Genomic DNA, 27502 nt, shown 5'->3' with positions numbered 1-27502 from the left:
TGGTCTCAGAACCTGCTACTAATGGCCCACTGTTGTTAGTATGGTTGAAAAGACTGAAAGAGACCTTTTGGTTGAGCCACTGCTTCTCTAGGGAGTAAACCAGATCCCAGAAGAGCTCCAATTCTTGCTTTTTTTTCTGGCCATTTAGTGTAAATATGCACCATCCTCCTGCTGCCTCGCTGTCTCCTCACTGTCTGCTGCCAAGAACTCTCAGGAGAAGCCAGAAATGGGAACTGATGTTGAAGTACTACATAAAGGTACAGGATTTCATCAGTAATCCAGCTGCTCGCCTCAGACTCCAGTCTAGGCAGTCCTGCCATGGGATGGGGGGGGTGAGTGTAGATTGCAGACACAACCCCATTCCCCTGTGACTTGTGCCAGTATTTCGAAGGCAGGAACAGTGCCTGGGAGCTCCTGAACCACCTGTGTGTGTGTGGAGCCAGCACAGGCCTCACAGAGCTGAGAGGGGAGCGGGTGCAGGAGGGTGGTGTGAAGCTCAGCAGTACCCCCCCCCCCAGACCTCCTTTTCTCCAGGCTGAGCTCCCTCAGCTGCTCCAGACCCTTCTCCAGCTCCGTTCCCTTCTCTGGACACACTCCAGCCCCTCAGTGTCTTTCTTCTTGTGAGAGTCTCAGAACTGACTCCAGGATTCAAGAGGCCTCAGCAGAGCCCAGCGCAGGTCACTGCCCTGGTCCTGCTGCCTGGTACAAGCCAAGTGCCACTGGCCTTCTTGGCCACCTGGGCACACCTGGGCTCTTGTTCAGCCCCTGAGGACTAATTATTGCTCCCTTATCTCTGCTGCTGTGCTCTTCTCCAACGGACCTTGCAACAAATCCCCCCATTAGCCAGTCCTCCAGGCCTGGCTGGTCTCTGTGCTGTGGATCTCACAGCTGGAGCAGCTGTTTTTTACCACCAGGCTGAAACTGCAGGGCAGAGACACAGCTGAAGGTGGCTGCCTGGTCTAACACAGGGTTTGCACAAACCCTCCACACGATAGTTAGGCAAAGGTCTGGAAGGTAGAGAACAGAAGCTAAACTCCCACTGGCTCAGGAAATATTTTATTCTTTATACTTTCATTAGAAAATAAACATAGGAAACAAAACCACAGAACACTTGTGTGATAGAAACAAACGCAGAAGGTTCAGAGCGTTGGCTGAAAGTGCATAAGTCATGCTACCACGTCCCTGATCCCACCCTGTCCCCAAGCAAGGAGTCAGCAGGAAGCTCAACGAGCAGCACTACACAGAGCCCAGGCACTGTGGGGCCAAGCTGATGGCAGAGGGGAGCCTGTGCTCCCAGGAACACAGCGAGGCAGGACACATGCTGAGCAGGGAGTGCTCCAGGGAGCCAGCGATGGAGCCCTCACTTGGGCTCGTGGGGCAGGCGAGGGATAGCAAGTGTCAGAGGATGTGGGCAGGGAAATAAAGAGCTGAGAACAAAGGGCGAAACGGAATCGTGGATGTTACTCCAGAACAGCCCCGGAAGCAGAAAAATCCTAGATAAAAGGAAAACCAACACAATGAACTTGAGTGAAAGGCTGCCGTGGGTGTGCTGGACTCAGGTGTGTCCAGGGATGAACCCCAGTCACTCTCCAGCAAGACCTTGGTGGGCAGCAGCCACTGTGTCCCTACTCTCATGGCCTCAGCTCAGGTGACCTCCCTGCAGGGTGGGAGCAAAGGCACAGCAGGGCTCCTGCTGCCACAGATGGCAGCGCTTTGCAGCTGGGGCTCTCAAGCTTCTTGAGGGAAGTACGATGTGAAGAACCTTGCTGAGCACCTGATCAAGAGCACAAAGACTGCAGCCCTACTTCTGCAGCAGGCAGTGAGCTTCCCCCCTGCCTTCTGCCCCTGCGGCCTCAGGCTTCTGGGTCTCAGTAGTTGACAGCTTTAACCTGTGACTCCTTTTGTGTGCAGCCCTGGGAGGAACCTGCAGACACAGCGACACTGCAGCCCCTCCTCACACACGCTCACCCAATCTGGCTCTGCACCCATGTGTGCTCAAGGAGCACGTTTGAACATTCAGTATGTACATGATGATTTGAAGCTGGAACACAAGAGCAGCTGGATTCACCCTCACACATCCACGTGGCTGAGAGTGACCCGAGGACCCGCGGGGTCCTGTGGTGGCTGAAGAGGCGACCCAGTGGTATGTACATGTCCTTGGGAGGGCTCACCAGGCTGGCTGAGGCCAGGCTGGGGCATCTCTGCTCTGCCCATAGACTAAGCCACAGGAACAGCAGAGAGTGCAGCTTCTCATGACCCACTCACCCCTTTCCTCCAGCTTCCCATAGAGCCCCTGATTTCAAATGACTGCTGAGATCACACGGTTATGCACATGCTCTAGTCACAAGCAGCACAGAAAGCTGCTCTTCTGGTGCCTATTCCCACAGCATCCACAACTCTCAAGAACAGTCACTGCAAATCACTTGGGACTCTTCCTCCAGCCGAGACTTTTTAGAATGTTCTTCTTTGTGAGTTCCCTCCTGATCACTTCTCCCGAAGGACGCAGACTCCTGCGTCGCAGCGCTGCATCCCCAGGGAGGTGACCACTTCCCAGTTGTCAATGATGGGATCGTAGCACTCGATGCTGCTCAGCAGTGAGTTGCCATCGTATCTGCCAGGACAGAAAGTCACAGGTGAAGGATGGCATTGGAGGAAGAGGCTGAGGCATTCAGAGCCCTTCCTGGGAGGCTGGACAGCTGTGCACAGCAGGAACAGCCCAGAATGGAATGCCTGCATGAGGCTGCCTTTGCTGTCTGCTGCTGCTCTCCCGCCTGCCTGGGCCCTGGTTGGGCACAGTGACCCTGTGGGCCGTCCCCTCTTGAAATACCAGTGTGAGGAGCAGCCAGCTGAGATAGGGCAGCCGCTGTGTCCCCTCAGCTCCCCCGTTCCAGCACCCAGAGCTGCAGGCTGTGTCCTCTCAGCTCCCTTGTTCCAGCACCCAGAGCTGCAGGCTGTGTCCTCTCAGCTCCCTTGTTCCAGCACCCAGAGCTGCAGGCTGTGTCCCCTCAGCTCCCCCGTTCCAGCACCCAGAGCTGCAGGCTGTGTCCCCTCAGCTCCCCTGTTCCAGCACCCAGAGCTGCAGGCTGTGTCCCCTCAGCTCCCCCGTTCCAGCACCCAGAGCTGCAGGCCGGGCCGTGCAGGCCAGCAGTGCTTACCCAGCGATGGCGTACAGCCGGCCCCGCAGCACCGTGGCCCCCACGTAGCAGCGGGGCGTGGTCATGCTCGTTACCGTTGTCCAGGAATCGGTGCGGATGTTGTAGGCTTCCACCGAGGAGAGATGTGCTGTCCCGTCGAACCCGCCGACCACATAAATGTGGTCGTTGAGCAGAGCCACTCCAGCCCCTGGGGAGAGAGGTGGTGGCACAGTCACACCCAGGAGTGACACCGGCAGCACCGTGCCCCGGGCTCGCTCTTACAGGCTGAACAGTCAGCTGGTCAGCTCCTCCCTCTTCACAGGACATTTTGTTATCCTCATATCTCCCCCAAAAGAGCTGATAACTGTGTCTTCTGTTGTTGTTGTCTCCAATACGATAGGTGAAAACATGTCACTCCACCAAACACTGCTGACTCTCTGGCATGTGGTCACTGGGCAGCACAGCAGCAGAGAGGTTCCCCCGGGCTGACACCTGACACAGGTGTGTGAACAGAGCAGCACCAGGCTCGCTCTGCTGGCAGGTAGCCAGCTAGGGCGATTGGCACAGACACAGGTTCCTCTGGTGTTTCTGGCTCCCTGGTATCACCCAGCTCCAGGCCACAGCCAGGAGAGTGACACTGCTCCATGTGAAGCTGGAGGAGGGATTTGCCTGACACTGCTCCTCTGGAAGGCAGGGAAATGAAAACTGGTTCCTACACCGTCGCCGAGGCAGAGGTGGCCAGAGCATCTGTCTGAACAGCTGTTCTCACAGAGAAAGCAGCCTGGCCTGACAGGAACTTATGAAACCAGCAGGAAATAACCCCCCTGCCAGCCTCGGTTCCTCCTCAGCAGCCCTGTTCAGGTAAAGGACACAGTGAGGGTACAATGCCCTTGATGGCCTTGGGAGCTCCTGCCAAGGGCTGCTGCTGTTCTGAGCTCCACCTTGGAGCAGAGTCAGCCCTGCCAGGCTGTTACCACCAACATGGAACTACTGCACTAATGAGCATCCTCAAGGAAACCAGCCAGCTACCCTGCAGCTCTAGGGCACAGATCTGTTTCTTTACAAACAGGGTATAAGAGACTTTCTGTTCCACTGAATGTACCCTCACTTTCCCTGTCCTTGCTGAGAGCACCGGGACAGCTGGGAATGACCAGGCTGGCCCAGTGGGTTCTCTGAGAGCTTTGGTGAGAAGGACTTTGGCTGAAGGGACCAAACCAAAGTTTAATCAGGGAAGTCAGGTCCAGCAATGCAATATGGCCAGGAATCTGAGGGGTGGCCTCCCTCCAGAATCTGTTCTGAGAGGTGAAGAGAAAAAAGGAGGAGACAATCTTTGTGAATAAAGCCAAGATTACTTTTAGTCCTGGTTTTGGAATTCAAAGACCTGCTCACAGAAAACCCTAGAAAGTTTTTTTGGGGGGCAAAAGAAGTCTTACAGGGTCCAAGGTCACCAGGATGGACTGACCTGATACTAGGATGAAGGTGGCAAGCAAAACTTGTACCTAAGCTACTAGTAATTAGGAGTGTTAGTTCCAGAGTGGCAGCACAAAAACCTGGGCTAAAAAAGGTCTGTGGGCATACCCCCATTTCAGAGATCTTGGTGCTCCAGGTGACAGCATCAAGGAAAGAAGCAGCTGAGCCAGTGCTGGAGTCAAGAGCCTCACCATGTTCCTGCTCAGTCATGGCACCAAGGAGCTCATGCTGCAGGCCAAGGCACTGCTGCCAAAGCCTCCAAATCCTGTGGGAAGCAAGCATGGACCTGGGAAATGCCTATTGTGGAAGGCTTTTCCCTTGAACTCTGCTTTTGGTCTTGCCCAAAGTCAGTCTTCTCTGGTGTCCACAGCAGACCCCTTGGGGAAAGCATCTCATCCTCAAGCTTCCTAGAGATCTCTGGGTCAGTCTCACATGGTGCCTCTGATGCAGGAAAATCTGTGGATTTTAGCCCGTGTTTTATGTGGGGTCTTCCTGGATGTGGAAAAGCACCCAACTCCTAAATCAAAACCGTTTTTGGCAGATAAACCCAGACTTAACAGGAATAGCCCTGTCACAGGAGTAAATATTTAAAGCTTGGGGTTTTGGTGAATGCCACTGCAGGCACAAGAAAGCTGAAATGTTTTTGGAGCAGAGCCCAGTTTTAGTGAGTACCCAGCACTTGTCCCTAAGCAGGAACACTGCACAGAGATCACATGGAGCCAGTGCTACCCAGGCTGACTGTGAGGGGCAGTAACTGAAAGAAGCAGAGAAAAAGCAACTTCAAAAAGGGATTTGAAAGAGGGTCTGTAAGCACAGAACTACCACACTGGGAACCACCCAGCTGTGGAGGCACTGAGCATCCTGTCCCTGCACACAGGGCTGTTCACCTGCACGGCGTGGAGGGCAGTGCAGGAGGCCTGAGGCACAGGGTGAGAGCAGAGAGCCAGGACCTGAGCACACAGGAGCTGCAGGAACCCCACTGGAACTCCTCTGAGAAATGAAGGAGAGCTTAGACAGATAGATACTCCAAAAGTAGGATTTAAACTATATTTTTCTCCTAGATACAACTGCCAACCTAAAGGTCAGATAGAACTCCAAGCAGAAGAGGCAAGTGAAGAGCTGGTGGGGGATAATTACTGTGTGACAGCATCACGTTTCGAGTCAACACCACTGGAGTGTAACACTGCTCTGGCAGTGCTGCTCTCTGTGTTCCTGCTGCACTGGGAGCTGAGGCCTTGCATGTCCCAGAGCAGAGCAGAGGTGAAGGAGCAGCCTGACAGGGCACTCCTGCCTTCACCATGTTCTGTGCAGCTGAGGAGCACTGATCTCGTACTACAGTCTGTAGTTTGTGCCTTCTGGGCTCTTCTCCAAGCCAAGCACTGCTCCCAGTTTTGGAAGTCACACAGGACTTCCTCTCCTTCCCTGTAACCTATAACCCCCTCCCCACATTCCTCATACATACCTTAGCATGGGATGGAGGCTGTGAAAATTAGTATTTGTTTTGGGAATTCAGCACCTAAAACCATTCCTTCTCAAAGCCAAACCACCCACTGAGGCCAGAGCATCCTCCAGGGCAGCAGAACACACCAGCAGTGACAGCTACCTCAGTGCAGCAGGAAACACATTGACTCAAGGCATTGTGGGCTCTTACCTGAGCGCTTGGTGGCCATTGGAGTGACATTTGTCCAGTGTCCAGTGTGGGGGTCATACCTCTCTACAGAATTCAGGATGTTCAGCCCATCGTAGCCACCTGAAAGAAAAGCACAGGAGCAAACCCTGGGGCTGAGAATGTGGTGCTGCCATCAGCACAGCTCACCCTGGCAGGACAGAGGCTCCTGCAGCCAGCTCTGCCCCTGCTCTGCGTGGGGCCATGTGGGAGGGCATCACAGCCTCAAACCAGCACAACCAGCCCTGTGCTGCCCTGAGCTGCCTCTGAGCACGCTGAGGCCACTGCTGGCACTGCTCTGCAGATGTGCAGCTCCCAGCAGTGCACTGGCTCAGGTGCAGCTTCAGCAAAGGAGTAACATGCTGCCATCTGCCCAGGGGAACAGCATGAGGAAGAGGAATTTGTGTGGGGGAAGTGAAACCCATAAACTAGGTGGGTTTATGGTCAGATTCAAAGCCAGGTTGGAGAGGGCTTGGAGCAACCTGGTCTAAGGGAAGGTGACCCTGCCCATAGCAGGGAGCTGGGACGAGGTGAGCTGTAAGGTTCCTTCCAACCCAAACCATTCAGCGGGTCTATGAAACCAGTGTCTGGTGTATGAAATCTGTGAGTCCCCAGGAATGGGACTGCAACAGATGTGGGTGCAATGCTGGGTCTGTCTTTTCTGGGGCCCAGAAGGTGACCTACAGAACAAATTCCAGAGTGCTTTGCCCTCTGGCACTCTCACTGCATTCACAGCTGGTGTGGGGCTCTGAAACTGAAACGAGTGCAACAGAAAGGAGCTGGAGAACACACAGCCCACGATACATTTCTGGAGCACTACGGCCACCATTGTTTTGGGTGGTGCAGGTGCACCCTCTGTCCCTTGGCTACCTGCTGCATCTCTGGGCATTTAGCCACTGCTTAGGCCATGCAAGCCTCAGGTGGCACTGCTCATCCTCCACACTTCAGCCATCCCTCAAAGGTAGTGTGTACACTGTATAGAATCATAGAATCATAAAATCAGCTGGGTTGGAAGGGACCTCTGAGATCATCAAGTCCAACCCTTGATCCACTACCACTGTGGTTCCCAGCCCATGGCACTGATGCCACATCCAGTCTTGTCTTAAACACCTCCAGGGATGGAGAATCCACCACTTCCCTGGGCAGCCCATTCCCATGTCTGATTATCCTCTCTGTAAAGAAATTCTTTCTAATATCCAACCTAAACCTCCCCTGGCACAGCTTAAGACCATGCCCTCTTGTCTTGCTGACAGATGCCTGGGAAAAGAGACCAACCCCCACCTGGCTCCCCCCTCCTGTCAGGGAGCTGTAGAGTGATGAGGTCTCCCCTGAGCCTCCTCTTCTCCAGGCTGAACAGCCCCAGCTGTATAATTTGCACCTTGCAGCATTTCCTGGAGTTATATGGCAGCTCCAGTCCAAGCCATTGTGATGGGAACAGTGAGAACAGGCAGCATTCACTGACACAGCTGGGAGTGCCCAGGGCAGTGAGGTTAAATCTCTTCTAACCTGGACGTGACAGGTTGGTGCTCCCCAGGCAGCACCCGCGTGGTCACTTTGGTAAAAAGCCAGGATTTGCAGAACTCCCAGAGGTCCTGAGGTACCTACCCAGGCAGTAGATCACTCCGTTGGCTACCACAAGCCCTGCTCCCTCCCGTGCTGTCTGCATGTCTCCCAGCATACTCCACTGGTCAATGTTGGGGTCGTAGCGCTCCATACTGGTGTGACGGCGGCTTCCGTCGAACCCACCCGAAACGTAGATCATGTCTGCAATGAGGGACGGAGGTGGGACCCAGCAAGTCAAGAGTCAACCATGCACATGGAGCACGAGGGCCCTCACAGATTAAGAAAAACTACAGCATGGACTGCAAACCCCAGAACGACAGACCTTGGCACACTGGGAGCCAAGATGAACTCAGGCTCCTCAGCCTGGCTCACTGTTGGGCTCACAGGCCAACAAACAAACACAAAACCCATCTGGCCCTTAAATCTGCTTCTTGCTGTTGGATGAAAGAGAACACGCAAACCCAGTTATTTTTTTTGTGCTGCAGAACCACTGAAACACTGCCATGCCCAAACCCAAACCCTGCCCATCATGAGCCTCAAGTCAGCATCTCCCCAAGGCCCTCACTCCTTCCCTGCACATGCTCCAGTCTCTCCAGTGCTGGATGATCACAGCTGTACTTGGTGCCCTGTGCTCAGTGTTGCCCAACACTGTCAACACCCTCAGAACTTCCTACTCCATAATCCCTCCCAGAGCCCCTTTCCCTCAGGGCACAGATACACGCCGTAGGAATGCAGCGGAGGCAGAGCTCCTCTCAGGATATGTGGGCAAGTTTTCCATTTCTGCAGCCCACTGGTGAGAAGGCAGAGTCTCCATCTCCCCTCCTCCCCCAGAGCCAGCCCACTCTGCACACACCAGCTCAGGGCAAGAGCTGAACGGGCTGTTCTGCCCTGGCAGCTACCAGGACGCACCTCCAAGGGTCGTGGCTCCCGCCAGCCCTCGCCGTACGTTCATGGGAGCCACGGAGTACCAGATGCCGTCCTCGTCCGACGTGTAATCCAGGCACTCCACGGAGCTGAGCCGAGAGCGCCCGTCGTACCCCCCGATCACATAGATCCGGTCATGGAGGGACACGGTGGCGACGTATCGCCTCTTACGGGTGATGCTCTGGGACAGAAGGGGAAAAGAGAGGTCAAAGACAGGAAACAACACTGGTGCACGGAGACCAACACTGCTCTCCCACCCTCTTCTGCTGCCCCCTTGGGAAATGGCCCTCTGCCCCAGAGCAGGCAGCACTATGGATTTAAAGGACTGTGTCTGCCTTCCCTTGCCCGTACTCTCTCTGCTGTGCTCCTTCCTCAGGGCCACGTCTCTTTGCACTCAAATATTTAGCATTAAAAGTCATTTATCTTATGCTGCTACAGAATCTTTGATGCATCTGGGACTTTTGTGTGCCTCCCACTGGCTCCTGCGGGCACTGGTAATGGGAAAATGTGGAGACTCAGAATACCTGATGAAGCTTTTAGCCTCCAAAAAAGATCAGAATTTTGGGACACCAGGTGGTACTCGGTTTGCCCTGATTGATGATATTAAAGAAGAACCAGTTCTCCACCATTTCACACAGAGAAAGGTGATTTTAATTTGGGTTGAAATACTCCTCAGTGCAGAAATTCTCTCTTTATGCTCCAAAACACTGCAAACAGCAGGATCATGCAGCAGCCTGAAGGCTGCACTGATTACACTGTTCCTATTGACATTCCAATTATCATCACTAACCTTAAAGCTTAACACCCCTTCACTAAGAAACACGATAGTTCTCACTCCCACAACCAAGATGTGGGTCTCTGCAGGCTCAGCTGATCAAGACTACGACAACCCCCTCTCACTCAGTCACACTGCAAGCTGAAGTGGTTTCAGCATTCACCATGTAAATCTCTATAAAGAATTTCTGTCAGAAATCCTCAGCAGATTGCACAGGACAGCCCAAAGAGGATTGTTATCCAGCTGATGCTGCAGAATCAGTGTTTGCTCACAGCCTGGTCAGCCCAGTGGTGGTCAAAACCAGTCCCTTACCGGCAGGAAACTCCACTCCTGGGTCTTGGGGTCGTATTTCTCCACCACATCGATGGGGGACTGTTGGCTGCCGAAGCCGCCGATCACGAGCAGCACTTCGTTAGCTCCTGGGGCAGAGCGGGAGAGCAAGGCCAAGTCAATCCCTGCACAGCCAAAGGGTCACCTCAGGGGAACAACCTCAAGAAACACTGAGCCTTCCCTGGTGCAAAGCTGCATCTAAATCCCTGTTTCCGTCACGGCTCTGGAGCAGGGACATAACCTGGCTCCAGGCACTGGACTCCCTCTGTGCTCAGTGGGGAGGAGGAGGGAGAAACTCTTCAGGGTGCATGGCAGGATGGCTGACGGAGGGGTCAGGAGCTGGCTGCTGGAGACCTGTTCCTCCTAACATCAGAGGCACTTTGAGAAGACAAGCCAGCTCAATTAGGTGCTGAAGCTGGCTCCTTTCCATCTCCTTTTGTGTTCTCTCCACTGTTTTTCCCAAACCTCTCACCACCCCCTAGAATCTGGAGGAGAATGCCTGCTTCCCTGCAGCCACCTCACAACACAAGGCCTCCCCTGAGCTGCAAGTAACATCCCCACCTGATTTTGGGGACTTTGTTCACCACCTAACTGAGAAACAAGTCAGGCTGTCTGAAGCTTGGAAAATTAATTAAGTATTTTCTCAGGAATTGTTTCTTAAATCTTGTGTATTTTATTTCAAAGTTGCCTTCCCTCTACTTTCTTTTCTCTCAGATGGTCTCTGAATTTTTCTTATTTCCTCCATGGTTGTTAAATAACAGCTGTGACCTGGAGGGCTTTAACCTCCCTTGTACCTACTGCCTGGAAGGAGGGTAGAACAGCTGAGTATCCCCTGGGCCCCTCGGGCTCTTTCTGGAACAGGACTTTATCACTAGAGTTTAGGACTGTCCAGCTTTTCATTGCAGAAGGACTGAGCACCAAGCAGCAAACATTTAACAAGACCCTCTCTGTCACAAAGCAAAAGATGAAGAATAATTATAAAAAATAACTGGGAAGGATTCACAAAAGAGCTTCAATACCTTGGAAAGCCTCCTGTCCAGTAAGACAGCTAAAAGTGCAATTACTTCAGTTCCTCTCATGCAAAGTTAATACACAACTTGATCACAGTTTATAAGTGACACATTGTTGCTATCAGATGGTATGGAATAATTTAAAACAGGTAGGGCTGAACCTTTGGTTCAGTTTTAACCTGTACAATTAAACAGTTTTGTGATGTCTTTTTATCAGGTGAAGCATTTCACCTAAGAGCAAAAGGAAATGTGTCTTTCTAAAATCACAGAATCACAGAATGGTTTGGGTTGGAAGGAACTTTAAAGCTCATGTCATCCCACCCCATGCCATGGGCAGGGACACCTTTCACTAGCCCAGGTTGCTCCAAGCTCCGTCCAACCTGGCCTTGGACGCTCCCAGGGCAGCCACAGCTTCTCTGGGCAACCTGTGCCAAGGCCTTGCCACCTTCCTGGGGAAGAATTTCTTCTGTATTCCCCTCTTTCAGTGTGAAGCCATTCCCCATTGTCCTATCACTACAGTTCCTGATGAAGAGTCCCTCTCTGGCTTCCTTGTAGGCCCCATCAGATATTGGAAGGCTGATGCAAATGACAGGCTGAGCTGAAGTGCAGGTCACTGAAACTGGTGTAGGAATTCCCACAAAAATGTGCTGTGGCCTGGACTATGCTGGAGCAGCATAACAACGTTCCCTGTAGGCCAGAAAAGTTTGATCAATGTGTCTCTGACAAACCTAGTTTGCCTTCTTCCCTTCATGGGTAAACTGCTTTCTATCCCCTAAAACAGGTCACGAGGGGATTTTGGGGTCCCCCTCCACCACACCTGCAGCAGCACTGGAGAGCACCCAGGGAGGGTTCCTTGCAGGAAGAGTGGTCCATGCTGGCACTGATGTGAGTGCACTGGGATACAGGCATGGCACAGACAGTCTGACAGATGCCAGTAAAATATTTTTCCTTCTTCTGTAGGTCATTCCTACTGTTTATATTGCTCTTGAGCACTCACAGCCCTAAGCCAAGCATTTTCCCAACAATTCGGTGACTGTGCTTGGTAGGAGTTACTGAAATAAAGGAAGAAATCATCATTTATTGCCTTAGCAAGGCTAGGGAGAAAAAAAAAAGCACCTATGAAGGGAAAGAGGGACCTTTCCATTTCCCTCCTTGTGCCTTCCCCTCTCCAATTCCCTGTGGAAACTTGCTGGCACTGTAAGGCAGCTGTCACTCACCTCACAGCTCTCTCTGGACACTGACAGCTGTGTTTTCAGACAGGAAGAAACTCTTCCCACACTTCTTGGACAGCTGCATACAGGTCAAACATATCTGCAGGAACCAGCAACTCAGGAAACTGGTTTTATGGTCAGAGCAAGGGCCTGGGATTAAAGGCAATCAACTGGCACTAAGCAATCATGCTCTGAAAAAAAGGCCCCTCTGTCCTCTGCTCCAGTCACCTCTCTGTCCCACTGGGGACCATGGGATGACGAGTTACTGCTCGTGCCCATCAGCACAATTTCGAGGCACTAGACAAGGTGTCTAACACAACACCTGCCAGTGCCCTGGCCCCCCTCTCACTGTCCTTCCCTCTGCTGCTCACCCAGACGTGCTCGTGTCCTGGGTCCTTGCATCTGGCTCCGGAGCTCGGGCCGAAGGTGGAATTTCTTGGCTTCATCTACGAGGTCTCTGCACTGGAGGCTGCAGCGTATAAAAGGCTGGGGGGGAAACATGAGTCACTGGTACATGCACTGTATTTTAGGAAACCTCAGAAGAAGTGTCCTAAAGCCAACTCTTATCAGCTCAGACAGCATGAAAAGGACTTGTGTGCAGGCTGCAGTGTCCTGATACAAACACTGCATGCAGGGAAATGCAAAGGCAACTGAAGACCAGAGTGCAGCTGAGAAGATGTGGCTTGATTCTCACTGTCTGGCACTGCAGGTTCCATAAGGAAAACGACTGTACTGGAAAACTCTGGAAAAGCCACTTCTGCTACGTTTAAGCCAGCAGAAGTATGTCTGAGAAGGGGAACTGGCAGTGAAATCACACTGGAAAGCAGTTTGCCTTGATCTGCCCCACATGACTCAGCCTGCACCTGCCATCAGAGAAGCAACAGGGAGCAGAGCACGATGAAGCATCTTAGCTGATCTACTGCCCCCACCCCTGTGCACAGGGAACATGGAGCTGTGGAGAGGCAGCAGAAGCAGTGAGGTCTTGTTTGAGTGGGGGGCACTTCACCCAAAGAACAGCCTCATCTCCTTGCACAGTGCCTTGTAATTCCCCTCCCTGGCTGAGGGCCTGGACCAACCTCCCCTGAATGCTCAGCACTCGGTTGCCCTTGGCTGTTTGGTGTATGTGCTGCTTCCATAAGCTCAGATTTATTTGTACAGGTTCTTGGTCTTTGTGCAAGGCAGCCAGAGTGTTCAAAACCCACAGAGGGCCAATACTCCACTTTCCACATCACCCCAGGCTGAGGATGTCCCACCAGCATGTGGCACTGCCAGACTGGAGAGGGCACCCTCTGCATTCACTCTCAGGGAGCTGAGAGCTTGCATACACCATCTCAGGCTGGATTGGGAACAGACTCTTTTGGTACCAGTTTTGGTACCAGACCTTTCCCATTAACTTCAATTTCAGTTTGAAGTAGACCAAGCCCTTCAGCTCTGGCACAACCTAGTTGCCCATTGGCTGCCCTGGTTTAAGAACATCCATAATCCATCCCATCCAAGATGACTGTTGCTAAACCAGTCTTTTCTTGACGTAGAGAAGTGTCCATCATTCACCACTCAGCATCTGTCAGGTGACAAGGGCCAGTAACCCCTGAGTACCTCCCATCACTGTCTAAGCTGAAGGCTGGTTTGAACTTCTCTGGGCCTTCCTTTCAAACCTTGCCTGGGGTCAGCATCCCTTCGTGTTTGGAATTAAACTTCCACTGAAAAGCTTAATTATCTGTTATCATCATCCCCATTTTGGGTTGCCACTGCAGCATCCCAGCACACAAAGCAGCAGTGTTAGCCATGGCTCTCGCCCGTGTGTTGGTCCTGGGTCCACACAGCCGCTGTCCTCAGAGGTACATGTTGGCCATCTGTACCTCAGACACCTTCTGAGGAGCCATGTGTTCTCTGAGATCAATGCCAGCAACCTTCAGCCTCGGGAAGGGGAGCTGCCAGTGCTCAGGAATGAAGGCAGAAAGCACTTGTTGGAGGTTATAACGGATGACAACAGAAAGGTGCTGCATATATCAGCAGAGACAGCTGACTAATGGCTCTGGACAGGGCACTCTCTGGCTGCAGAGCGGGATGCTGTGGCTGAGGGCACAGCAAACCACTGCTCAGTGTGACAGCGGCACTGCACCTGAGCAGGGACAGCTCCACAACGTCAGCATCGAACAGCATCCACAGAGAAAGAGCTTTGCCCATGTTCTGGTGGACAGCAGGAGCCCAAGCAGGGACATGCACTGACATGCCCTGCTCCCAGCTGTGCCCGTACCTCGGTGTCAATGACGTCTGTGATGTAGCGGGGGGTGAGCAGCGGCATCCGCACGTACTGCAGCAGCTCCGGCAGCGACGCCTCCCGGTCCTTCTTGGAGTGCTTCACCCAGTTTATAACTGCCTCGAACACTGGCTCTTCAGAGTCCACCTGGAAGGAGGAGGAACATCCTGACAGACTGCAGGATAACAGCGGAGCTACCACCACGGAGCAGAGAACACCCAGGCTGCTGACGCTGCTCCACAGCGACCAAGGGAGTGGGAAACTGCAGCTACGGGTCTGTTAGGGAAATCCCCACGAGCTGTAATTACAGGCACCATGAAATTCCCTCACTTTCTTTTCCTTGAACCTGCATTTGTTTATGTCCCTACAGCTGAGATCAACAATGGGCAGTTCAAGTGCCAGAGCAGTGAGTGGTATGGCAGAGCCTGGAGCTGCCACTCACTGACCTGCAGGAACTCACAGGGCAGCTCCCCAAATTCTCTGTGGAGCAGGAGCTGCGGTCCTGCAAAACACAAAGAGTCATTATAGAGAACAGATATCAGAAGCCTGTTTCCTTCGCACAGAGCAGCAACTGGCTTAGTCCCCAGCAGCCCTGTGCCCATGCACTGCCCTTCGAACACCCCAGCCAGACCAGCTACATTCAAGGGATTTTTTTATTTCAATCCACCTTTCAGAAACTACAAATGATTGGATTTCAGAGTGGAGAACCCCAGGGCATGAATGTTACTGTTTATTTCTACTGTTTATTTTATTTTATCAGGAGTTTATTTCTGTCTCCATTTAGGACCAGCACATGCTGATGCTAACACCACTTTCAGAGATTACACTGACTAAACTATCTAAATTTGATACTGTTAGAGAACCTCAGGTGCTGTAGATATCTACGATTACCAAAAGCAAAAGAACTGTAAAAATCTCTGTAATATATAATTTAGGCTTGGTTTTGTTTTAGCACATCTATCAGACCATCCAACACAAAAGCAAATCAGATATGAATTTATTATCACAAAATCTGTTAACTGAGACTAAATATGAAGATAAAAGGAGAGCCTGTGATGAGAGGACTGAGCCTTCCCACCAGTCTATGACTGGTCCCCTTTGAAGTCCAGTTTGAAGCTGTCAGGCAGAATGTTCTGAAGCAGGGAGTCACAGAGGTTAATTATGTAAGGCCATTCTTCCAAGCCATTGATTTATATTTGTTACAGTGTAATTTGGAACAGCCTCTTTCTATTGGAAATACAGGGAAAGGACAATTACAGCTCACAAAAGGAGAGCAGAGCACTGTATTGTTTTCAATTCCCCCCACCTCCTCCTTAAATGCAATAATCCTGCATTGATTTATTCCCTCCTGAACTGAATGTCCTCAGATATATTTAACAGTTTTGTTGTTCATTAAATAATTTGTCCTCTGATAAATGATGAATAACACTAAATGCAGCACCACAGTGAGGACCTGCCATGGTACTTCTTGAACAACCTGGGGATTTTCTGAGGGTGCTCCCTCAGCACACTCTCATTCCACACAGCACCTCTATGCTGGCACAGCAAGAGAGATTTGAGAGATTTGTTCCTTATTCCAGAAAGATTTCAGTTGGAAGGGACCTTAAAGCTCATCTTGTTCCACCCCCTGCCATGGGCAGGGACACCTTCCACTAGACCAGGTTGCTCCAAGCCCTGTCCAGCCTGGCCTTGAAAAAGTTACTCTTCCTTCTTCTTATAAGCCCCCTTCAGACACTGGAAGGGGCTCTAAGATCTCCGTGGAGTCTTCCCTTCTCCAGGCTGAACATCCCCAGCTCTCCCACCCTGTCTCGAGAGCAGAAGGGCTCCATCCCTCAGAACATCTCCATGGTCCCCTCTGGACCTGCTCTAACAGGTACTTTCTTGTGCTGAGGATCCCAGACCTGGACACAGTGCTCCAGCTGAGGTTTCACAAGGACAGAGAAGAGGGGCAGGATCCCCTCCCTCACCCTGCTGGTCACATCTTCTTAAGGTATGACAGTGCATGCACACCCCACTGCCTCCTGCAAGGCCTGAACCAGCCCTTCCAATCCACAAGGAATGTCACTCCGCAGGCCTGGCTCATTCTGCAATTCCCCATTATTTCCTGGTTCCTGCCTGAAGCTGCTGTCAGGATCACCACAGTCCACACCAGCTCAGCCCCCACAGCATTAAGCTGCAGCTTGTCAAACACCAAACACACCCAGCCTTCTCTGCTGCTGATCCCTCTGCTGATCCCAGCTGGAGCCCAGTTGTTCACTGCTGTCTCACGTGCTCTTTCTCAAGCAGCCTCATTAGCAAGAGGATGTCAGTGTGGCTGAAGGCCACTTTCAGTGTATGCACCAACAATTGCATACACTTTCAGTGTATGCACCAACTGAGCAGGGATTACTTCAAGCCCATCAACTACAGTGAACATCAGCTCTTGACAAAATCCACCTCAATAAATAATCATGCCCCGCCCTCATTACCAGGGAATGTTGAACTTATTCATAGAGAAGTTGGAAAAACGTATTTGATGTGTTCCAGTCAAAAAGCAAACCCTCCAGAAACCCACCTTGATGGAACTTAAATTTGGGAACTAACTCCCTGCAGAGTCAGACCTCCCTGCACCATCCCAGGGATGACACAGGCATTCCTTGTGCTGCTGAGCAGCAGGCAAACACCAGTTAAAGCTTGGGGGTATTTCTAAAATGTAGGGATTGAGACAACTTTTCTTCAGGGAAAGGAGGGAACAAAGCACCAAGAACTCTGCAGAGGGAACTCACTGTGATTAACTGGCAAGAAACACTTGTGTGACAATAAATTCTTACAGAGAAACTACATGTTATCGATCAATTACAAATTAGCAAAAGAAATTAGAACTTCTTGAGAATTTTATTTCAAATTAGGAACTGTGTGAGAAGTCCATCCCAGGAGTATGGACCAACTACTGACTGGTTTCAACGTTTTACTTCAACGCTTTGCACAGTAATGGTACTTTTCAGGTTTTACCTGAATTTCATCACACTTGATGAGCTTTTCAACCTCTTCTTGATTTAAAAGGATAAACTCTTCATGCTGAACCACCTCTGGAAAATGTTTCTGGCTGAAGACCTCTGCAGCTTGCATTAAATCCACACAATTGTGTGTCTCAGCAAAATCCCGAATGCCCAAACAATTTGATGGATCCAGCTGGCTTTCTAGAAACTCACAGCAAGCTTGTTTCACACCTACGGAAAATTGGAGGGGTGAATGAGCGCTGCAGGCTTACTGTCAATCCACTGCTTTGGAAAGGGCTTCAAAGAAGAAACTTCTAAACAATAATGAAAACCCAACTCAAATAACAAGAAATACTACAGAAACACAGACATGCAGGTATGGCTTTGGAGCAGGTGAAGGACACTCAGTGGCAGCCAGACAGACAATGTGCCTGGGCTGGTTTGAGCTCTGGCTGTTCTATTTAAATGAAAAAATAACATCAATCTGATACTAGGAAAAGACTCCAATGCGAGTTGTACTCACTTTCATGGATTATAAACCATAAATGTATCTGCTAGTGGATATGACTACCAAATTTCTAGGTTTTCTATGGTAATTTTTGGGTAAGCTGCCTGGGATTTGGGATAGTTGCCCGGAATAGCTCCACAGGTGCACATGCAATGACATCAAGCAGTTTGGTATTGACCTGTGATGGCAGGTCAAATGACATCTAGGATTTGCCTATTATAATAATTTGACTGAGCTGTAACATTTATGTGCTACAGCCCACAATGCCTCTTGGGAACAGTCCTATACAGTAGCCCAAAGCACGGAACAATAACCTGTTTTATCATCTTTTTTTGCACCCAAGTCAGTTCCTCTACCAACAAGACCACAGAGCACAAGGAAACAGGAGTTTGACGTAACTACTCATAAATATAATTCCTCCCCCAATTTCTCTTCCATTCACAGAGGGTCACATGAACCAAATATCTAAATAGCAGCAACTATGCCATATGTGCTGCTCCTTGAATTACCTTTCAGCTGAAGCAGACATGCTGCTGGGAGCAGTTCTTGGACGTTTTCTACTGTCACATGCACAGTTTCTGTATATACAAAGTCCAGCAGGATTTCCATGGTGGAGGCTGTCAGGCCCTGGATATCCACACAGGGTTTATCTTTCTCCGAGAGCTGCAAATTAGAAGGGACACACAGCTATATTTTTTAGTAATGTGATCAGAAATCCCACAACACTCAGCAGGTTTGAAAGTGAGACCTGTCAGAGAGGTTTCAATAGAGATTTGTCCTTTCTGTTTTTGGGCTCACTGAAAGAATAAGAAGGAGGAGGGAATTTCCCTACAGAATTCACTTACAGGATGAGTAAGATAAAGTTCATTATGGATCAGGAGGACAGTCACGCTGCACTGTAAAACCTGCCAGCTGAGATCAGAGTGAGCAGAGATTACATGTGCCATCTGTGTAAGACAACTAAACCCTCTCCTCCAAGCAGTAACTCCAGCCTTTACTCCAAGGAACAGTCCAGGGGAATTCCTCTCTGGGCTGGATGTGTGTAACACCCTGCAGTTCTCACTGTTATCCCCAAACAGGTTCTGTCACCCAGTGTGCAAGAGGCCAATCCACATCCAGAGCTGAGGTATTTGATTTATTTCAGTTCTGTGCAGAAAGGGGGGCCGGGTGGCCAATCCCCAATGCCAGCACAAAACTGTTCACTATTTATACATTTTAGCAAACAAAGGCAATTATGCTCATTGGCTACAAATTACCTAGTTCTCTTATTAATAACATTGTATGTTCTATTGGTTAATGATTCCCTTGTTTCTTATGCTAATTAGTCCCATTCTCAGTCTTTCTCTTCCTTTGAGGTGGGAGAACAGGGTAGAGGGGAGATGGGAGGTGGTGTTTCTGGAGTTGGTGGTCCATGGGTTGGTAGTCAGGATCTGCCTCTGCCAAAATTACCTCCTACCCACTTGGAGCTGATTTCAATACAGTTGCTGAGTTGGCTTTCTTAGTTTCGTCCTTATCTTGGGGGTTCTGCCAAGTGTCCTTGTGGCCCGGAAATTTGGCATCTCTGTGCCCACTATCAGTAGCACATCCTTCTGCCCAAGTTTTGGTAACCTCCCCCAGGTCTGAGATCACTGAAGCACGTCCAGCTCTAAAAGTTAACAAGGCAATTCTACCAACATGTAATTTTCCTTCCTAACACCTGGACATCATCACCACTCTGCTCTAAAACCAAATCAAGTAAAAAGCTTTCTAAACTGGTCAACTCCTCATCCATTCTGCAAGCTTATGGTGAAGGTTCCTAAAAAGAATGACCATAGGCCAGAAAGTTAAGGTTAAATGTGGGTTTATCTTAAATATTTGAAAGTAAAATGACAATATATGCACTTACACAATCCAGACTTTGTCCCCTGACTATTTTATCACCTCTATGATTCACTTTGGAAAACTATTTTTTCCAAGGAATGTTATCCTCTCAACGGTCAATCTTTGGGAACAACAAATTCTGTGAATCCACCAAATTTGCACAAAACTGAGATTATATTTCACAAAGCATCAGCTTTGTGATTCAGTGCCTCCACCACAGAGCTGCTGGCACAGCACCTGATGGTTCCTGAGCAGTGGAACAGCAGGTGGGCTCAGCAATCACAGCCTGCACGTCGCTGCCAGCTCGGCAGCATGGCTGGACCTCAGCAGACGATGATCTCCCTGCCACATGCTGCAAAACCAACCTGACTTCTGAAGCACCAGAGTGAGCAGATGAAAGCCCACGGCTTCTCTTGCCAGGAATGAGCCCAGAGCTGGTACAGCCAGTTGGGCAGAGACTCAGGAAGCAGAAAGCATGATCGAAGCATGATCACTGGGCTTTGAATTTGCCACAGCTGGGGAAAAAGGAGGTGATACAGAAGTATAGAAAAGAGCAGTGAAAGCTGCTCCTGCAGAGGCACTCGCTGGCACAGCAGAGAAGGGAAGGGATGTCTGCTGGGACTGAGCCCTGTCTGTGATGCAGAGATACACTTGCAGCAGAGGAGAGAAGCACAGGAGGTAATGGTGAACCTAGAAGTAATTTGAGGGAAGAGGCCTTTCAAGCCTGTTGACTCAGTGAATAAACTTTATGACTTTCAGAGTCAGGAAGGAACAGCAAATTACCTTGTCTGACCTGCTGTGTGACAGGCCAGGCATTGCATTCAGAAGCTAAAACCAATTCCTGCTTTGGGTCAGAGAAAACATTCTGAAAACAAGACTAAGCTGTTTGGTAGCACAAAGGACACAGATGTCACCAAAGGTCAGAACTGATCAGACAAGATGTTCAGATGATTCCAATACACAAATAGAGACACAGACCACACGTATTTAGAAAAAAAGAAGTTACAAACTTCTGTTGACAGGAGGTTACAAGACCACCAGACCTCCTGGTACTTGTAAGCATCAGTTCTTCACACATCAGCCTGGAGCTGGTAAAGAAGCTCCTGACTCACAACCAGTATTCAGTAATCAGGCATGCACATACTCTCTATTCTGCTGACCACGACACAAACCATGGGGACAACACTAAACCACAGAGATGATCACTTCCTGCTTCCTTTATATTTCTGCTACGTTCCACTACCGGGTTGTTATTTTGCTTACAGTTTACTCACATGCTAAGGATGCCTGGTAGGAAGGAAGGAAGGAAGGAAGTATTTCAAGTAACTTCACATAATGTATGTGATGCAGAATTGGGATCCTAACATCATACCTTAAAGAAGGATCTCAGGGTGGAGACAACTTGATTCTGAACATAGAATGGTTTGGGTTGGAAGGGACCTCCCATGGACCCTCTCTGTCAGTGGGAAGCCATTCCCCCCTGTCCTGTCACTTCAGACCCTTGGAAATGGTCTCTCTCCATCTTTCTTGTTGGCTCCCTTCAAGTACTGAAAGGTCACAATTAGGACACTCTGGTGCCTTCTTTTCTCCAGACTGAACAACCCCAATTCTCTCAGCCTTGGAGACTTTTCATCCCACGAGGACCCTGAGCTGAGCTCAAGCCTGTGTGTGCAGCATTAGAGAACTGCCTGCAGTGCTCAGTGCTGGGCTGCTGGGACACAGACAGTCCTTGTTCATCAATGCTGCCCCGTATTTGGACTCAGAATGCAAAGTTATGGTCATACAGTGCTAATCAACACACAGGCTTTCCTCTCTCAGGTGTTCAGTGGCACCAGACACATCTCTGCATCTCTGCTGTTGGAATTTCAGAGCAGTTTCCCCCCTTGTTGTTTAATATCAGAGCTCTGCTCACCAGCAGGGAGTAAAGCAGTGAGGGATTGAGCCTCCCTCCTACAAACACATTTCTAACATTATAAAAAGCGTGCAGCAGTACAGATCCCAAAATCAACTGCAGCATCCAGGAAGACACATTTCCACAATCAAGGAGAGTCACTTTGAGGCCTCAGGAGTTTTATCCCAGGATGACCAAGTTGCTGAAAGCCTTAAGGCAGGGGCTGCAGATCAAAGCTCTGTTGTGAAACACAGTGTTGCTGTCTTCTATTCCATCCACAAGTCATTGTGCTGGGTTTGGCTGGGGCAGAGTTAATGTCCTTCCCAGGGGCTGGCATGGGGCTGTGGTCTGGATTTGTGCTGAACACAGGGATGATAATGGAGATGTTTTTGTTATTGCTGAGCAGTGATCACAGAGAGCCAAGGCCTTTTCTGCTTTTCATACTGGTGAGGGGGCTGGGGGTGCATGGGAGGCTGGGAGGAGACAGAGCCAGGACAGATGGCCCAAACTGACCAAAGGGATGTTCCAGACCACAGGACATCATGCTCAGTGTATTAAGTGGGGGAAGAAGAAATCAGGGGGTATGTTTGGAGTGATGGTGTTTGTCTTCCCAAGTCACCATGGCACGTGAGGGGGCCCTGCTCTCCTGGAGGTGGCTGAACACCTGCCTGCCCATGGGAAGCAGGGAGTGGATTCCTGGGTTTGCTTTGCTTCCATGTGCTGCCTTTGCTTTCCATGTTAAATTGTCTTTATCTCAACCCATCAGTTTTCCAGCTTTTACCCTTCCAACTCCCTCCCTGGTGGGGGAGTGAGTGGCTGTGAAGGGTTTGGGTGCTGGCTGGGGCTCAACCACGACAATCATGCAACTCACTCTGCAGGACAAAAGGCCTACAATTTTGAACTACGTTCTTACCCAAGGCCACTTCCCATTTTTGCCTATACTAATGCAGATACACAAAAGTACACTGGAATAAACCCCAATTTCTTCTTACTTGCAGGGGAAGAGAAATGCTGGCATGACAGTGCTAAGATGTGGCTCACTTCGCTCCAGAGTGCAGTGACATTGACCATGTAAGAACCTGGAAACAGCAGTTGTTTATTTTCAGAATAGTATTTCTCCACCTTCTAGGGGACAAGAACCCTTCAGTTTCCAGAACACAGCCAACAAGAGAAGATAGAATAGTTTCTGAGGTGGAGACAACAATCAGCTCTTAAGAGATCCCAAGCGATGTTAACTTGACCAAACACAGACAAATGTCAGTGCACAACCCGGGTCCAGGGGAGCTAAAAATGCTCTGCAATTTTTACTACAAGAACAACTCTGTAGGTAAAACTGATGGTGTTTCAGTTCTCCCACACTGCTCAGCACAAGGGCAAAGGAAAGTGTTGTAAAGAGCCTGAGTTCATCAGGTGATCAGTGGCTTCTTGTTCTGGAAAATGGGAACAGAAAATGGGACGAAATTAATACCAAGCAAGACTGAGAACTTTTTAAAATGTTAAAGTCAGAAGTGAGAGAAGGAAGGAAACTAGAGAGACAGGGATGGGCAGAGGCAGCTCTTTATGACAATGTCTTCTGACAGTCTCAGTGCTGTCCTGGCCATGCACAGATGTGGCACCAGGAATGCCAGGGCATAAACCCGGGACATAACACCAGGAACACTGTGGGATAACCCTGGGACCAGTTTTGAACAAAGCCTTGTGCAGCCCCAATCTGGTACATCAGAGCAGCCAAGCAGTCCCCAGACTGGCAGGAGGCGAGCGATGAAGTGCCATGGACTGTTAGCCCATGACACCACATGGCACTCTGAGCTCCCTCGAGTCCCAGCCACGGCCAAACTCTGCACCCACAAGCGCCTGGAGAGTGCCCAAGCACTGTCCCATCACAGCCCCCAGGACACACAGGAAGCAGGTCCACTCTGAGGCTTACCAAACTGCCCTTCCCTGGAAGGAAGCTCTCCCACAGACACTCCAGAATTGTGTGCCCCTTGGCAGGTTGGTCACTTTAGTGTTTCCATGCAGAAAAACCCCAAATTTGGAAGAAATACAAACTAAGCAAAAGAAGCAAAAACCTTAAAGCAAAGGCAGTTTGTGGTGGAAGAGAGTGAGTGATCCTGCCTGTTGTCCACTTTCCAAGGAAGAATTTCACTCCTAGGAAGGACTACATCTCTCAATGAAGATGTTACAATTAACACGAGGAATTAATGAAGGAACAATTAACGAAGGAAGGAGACACAGCTCAGCTCAGACTCAAAGCACATCAACCCTCAGCCTTTGTGAGCAGCCACAAAGAATGTTCTGGAGCACGTGGAGTGACTGGATCTCTGCACACTGCCTAGAGGAAGTCCAGAAGTCAAAAGCACTGACAGGAATGCGGAGGCAAACCTGAAGAAGCAGAGACACTCTGCTGTACTGCTGTGCACCTGGAGCTACTGGAGAACAGAGAACTTCAGCCTCCAGGGATTGAATTTCCTTTGTGTAATTTTTGCTTTAAATTACATTTCCTTTATGCAGAGAAAGAGCATAAACCTGATGAATTTACAAATTTCACGAGGATGTGGACCAAAAAATATATTGGTATGTGATCAGGCCACACATGTCTTCTTTTGGTTGCTTTGCACAGGACTGTAAAAACTGAAACACCTGCTTTCCTGACAGCACTGAGAGCAGTGGGCACACAGGGAGCTGTGCCACAGCCTTCTTTGCTGGGTAAAACAAAGAACAAAATAATTCTCTGCTGCAAGGACTCCTGGGCTAGCAGGGAGGGCTTTAGGACCTACGAGCTACTTGTTAATGTTTCTCCCTGCTAATGGGAAAGGTGGTAGGATAAGGAAAGCATCTTCTATAAGAAAAAGCCACAAAAGATCGATTCAAACTTATAAAAGACAAAGCCAGGCAAAGCATCTGATGTTTAACAGCACAAACGAGCGCCAGTTTTAGCTCAAACAGCACCTGCCAGTGACTCAGGGAAACAGCACACAGGTAGTGCGAGTCTCCCAGTCAGAGCCAAGGTGCTCTCAGGTGGGATCTGCTCGGTGCAGCAGATCTGGGGCTCAGTCACCCCAGCCCCAGTGTTGGAGGTGACACCTCCACAGCATGAGCAACAGCACAACCCAGCAGGCACCTGCTGCTCGCCCAGTGCCAAGGGGAGCTGTCAAACCCCCTCCTCCCCTGCACTGCGATTCCCCGGGCACTGCTCGCACAGCTCGGCACCAGGGCTGCTGCCCTTGGCAGGAAAGATGCCCAGAACCACAGAAACCACAAATCACCACTAGAAAAACAAGTAAATGTATCAGAACCCTCTGGTTTGGCAGCTCAGTCTGCCGGCTCGCTGGACACAGGGTGGTCCCAGCACACCATGATTCAGGTACAACCTCCAGCTCCACACCAGGCCACGATAAAGGGCTCTGAGGCCACTATGAGGGGACCCAGAATCACCACGAGGGGCTCCAGGACCAGCATGGGGGGATCCAGCAAGACCCAGGGACACCATGGGGGGCCACCTGGAGCCACCATAGGGAAATCCAGGGTCACTGTGGGAGAATCCAGAGATACCCAGGGTCACCATGGGGGGGTCCAGAAAGACCCAGAGCCACCATGGAGGGACCTTGGGGCACCATGGGGGAAAGCACAGAGACCCAGGGCCACCATGGAGGGACCTTGGGGCACCATGGAGGAATCCAGGGCCACCAGGAGGGGATCAAGATCCACCATGGGGGCACCCTGGGCCACCATGGGGAGTACCCAGGGGACTCCCAAGATCACCACAAGGGGATCCTGGGCCACCACGAGGGGGATCCTGGCCCAGCTGCTGAGCAGCTCGCCAGAGGGCAGCCCCGAGCGCCGGGCGGCCCTGCCTCCTCCACCCACGGAGCACCCAGGGGGACGGCGGCGGCGGCAGCACCGACCTCGCTGGTGAACATGGCGCAGAAATAGTCGCTGCAGGCGGCCAGGACGATGCGGTGGGCCGGGAAGTCCTTGTGCTCCACGCGGAGGGTGACGTCGCAGAGCGTGTTGCTCTTGCGCAGGGCGTTCATGGCGTTGAGGATGGACTTGGCGTGGGAGTTGGTCATGATGTCCTTGGGGGGGGCCATGGCGCGCGGCACCTGCGGGCACAGCCAGCACGGCCACATGGCACGGGCGCCCCGCCGCCGCCAGGGGGCGCTGCCGCCCCGCCCTGCCCGCCCCTCAGCGCCCGCCCCGCCCCGCCACCGCCCACCGCGACCCCGCGGCGGCCACACCCGCCTGTGGGGGGGGCGGCCCGGCTCGGCGCGACCCAGCCCAGCCCAGCCAAGCCCAGCCCAACGCGGCCCGGCCGCACTCACCGCCGCAGGGAGAGGTCCCGGCCCGCACACCTCGCCTGCCCCCCCCCCGCTCCGCCCTTCCCCTCTCCCCACGCGGCGCGCCCTGATGGCGTCATCGCGCCGCGCCGCGCCGCGAGCCCGCCCCCCCGGAGTGCAAGGCGGTTGCCGGGCAACGGGCGCCCACAGCGCCCCCTAGCGGCCCCCGCGGGGACCCGCAGAGACAGGGATGGGCTGGAGCGTGTCCAGCGGTGGGAATGGGGCTGGGAAGGGGCTGGAGCGTGTCCAGCGGTGGGAATGGGGCTGGGAAGGGGCTGGAGCGTGTCCAGCGGTGGGAATGGGGCTGGGAAGGGGCTGGAGCGTGTCCAGCGGTGGGAATGGGGCTGGGAAGGGGCTGGAGCGTGTCCAGCGGTGGGAATGGGGCTGGGGAAGGGGCTGGGGGTGTCCAGCGGTGGGAATGGGGCTGGGAAGGGGCTGGAGCGTGTCCAGCGGTGGGAATGGGGCTGGGAAGGGGCTGGAGCACCGGGAGCGGCTCAGGGGGCCGGGGGAAAGCTTTCTCAACCTGGAGAAAAGGAGGCTCAGGGGGGACCTTCTCGCCCTCTGCAACGCCCTGACAGGAAGGGGGAACCAGGGGAGGGTCGGGCTGTGCTCCCAGGGAACAAGAGGAAACGCCCTCAAGTTACAGCCCGGGAGGTTTAGGTTGGATATTGGGGAAAATTTCTTCCCTGAAGGGGCGATCAGGCCCTGGCCCAGGCTGCCCAGGGCAGTGGTGGAGTCACCATGCCTGGAAGTGCTCAAAAAACCTGCGGATGTGACACTTTTGGGACACGAGTTAGTGGTGAACAACATGGCAGTGCTGGGGGAAGGGTTGGACTCAACGATCTTACAGGGCTTTTCCAAACTTAAGGATCCCGTGATTCCATGATTCTCAATTCTCTGTTGCAGTAGAGCCCTCACAGAGCTCCAGGCGTGGGCTGTGTGGTGCCCCCCACCCCCATGTGTCACTCCTGCAGGATGAACCCCCTGGAACTGGCTCTCCGAGGGCTGCTGGAGCCAAGCTGGGAGAGAGGCAGCGGGAGACTGCTTTAGTATCCCAGGATTTTTAAATGAATGCTATTTTTGATCTCTTCCCACACATGCATCTCAACATCTCCAGCAGATCGCCTCCAGCTGACAGCCCTGAGCCACCCCCACTCCCCCCTGCCCTCGAGCTCGCTTCCATCCTGCCTGGAGATGGATTTAAAAACCTGAATCCGTGCATACAGTCCTTGTCAGCAACCTGAGATAAATTCCCAGCTAAATGTAGAACAAATTATAACTTAAGAAAATCTGTATATGGAGTTTAAGACCTTATCCTGGTCTGGGGGCAGGGTCAGTCTGTTTGGAGGCTGTATGTGGAATGAGAGTTTGGGGGATTTGTATGACCTCAGCCATGCTAAGCAAGCAAAGCATTGGCAATACCCAGCAGCTGGAGGTGAGAATTCAGTGTTTAGCAAGGAGGACAGTTTACCACTGCCTTCAGAACTGGCAGATGCTTGGCCACAGGGGATCTTTAAATCAGCAGCGCCTCGTTCTCTAGACCCTATTCAAGCAGAAATTATTGTGCTGGAGGCAGGTACCAGTA

General features: G+C 51.5%; 1 protein-coding gene across 2 annotated transcripts; it reads right to left on the bottom strand.

The window, feature by feature from the left end:
* Positions 1-1040: 1040 nt before the first annotated feature.
* Positions 1041-25995, bottom strand: KLHL12 (kelch like family member 12). 2 transcript variants are annotated; one of them, XM_032710738.1, is made up of 12 exons: positions 25903-25995; positions 25486-25683; positions 18339-18492; positions 17335-17552; positions 14341-14490; positions 12455-12569; positions 9845-9951; positions 8743-8938; positions 7876-8034; positions 6256-6354; positions 3156-3342; positions 1041-2611 (listed from the first exon to the last, which is right to left on the bottom strand). In XM_032710738.1, the coding sequence occupies exons 2-12, from the start codon at positions 25669-25671 to the stop codon at positions 2485-2487; spliced, it is 1698 nt and encodes a 565-aa protein (XP_032566629.1). In that variant the 5' UTR covers positions 25672-25683; positions 25903-25995; the 3' UTR covers positions 1041-2484. The 2 variants fall into 2 exon arrangements, with proteins under 2 accessions (XP_032566629.1, XP_032566628.1); XM_032710737.1 differs by lacking the exon at positions 25903-25995 and having other exon boundaries at positions 25486-25710.
* Positions 25996-27502: the final 1507 nt, after the last annotated feature.

Source organism: Chiroxiphia lanceolata, chromosome 25 (genome assembly GCF_009829145.1).
Source record: "Chiroxiphia lanceolata isolate bChiLan1 chromosome 25, bChiLan1.pri, whole genome shotgun sequence".
NCBI classification, from domain to species: domain Eukaryota; kingdom Metazoa; phylum Chordata; class Aves; order Passeriformes; family Pipridae; genus Chiroxiphia; species Chiroxiphia lanceolata.
This window is presented reverse-complemented; position numbering and strand designations above follow the sequence as displayed.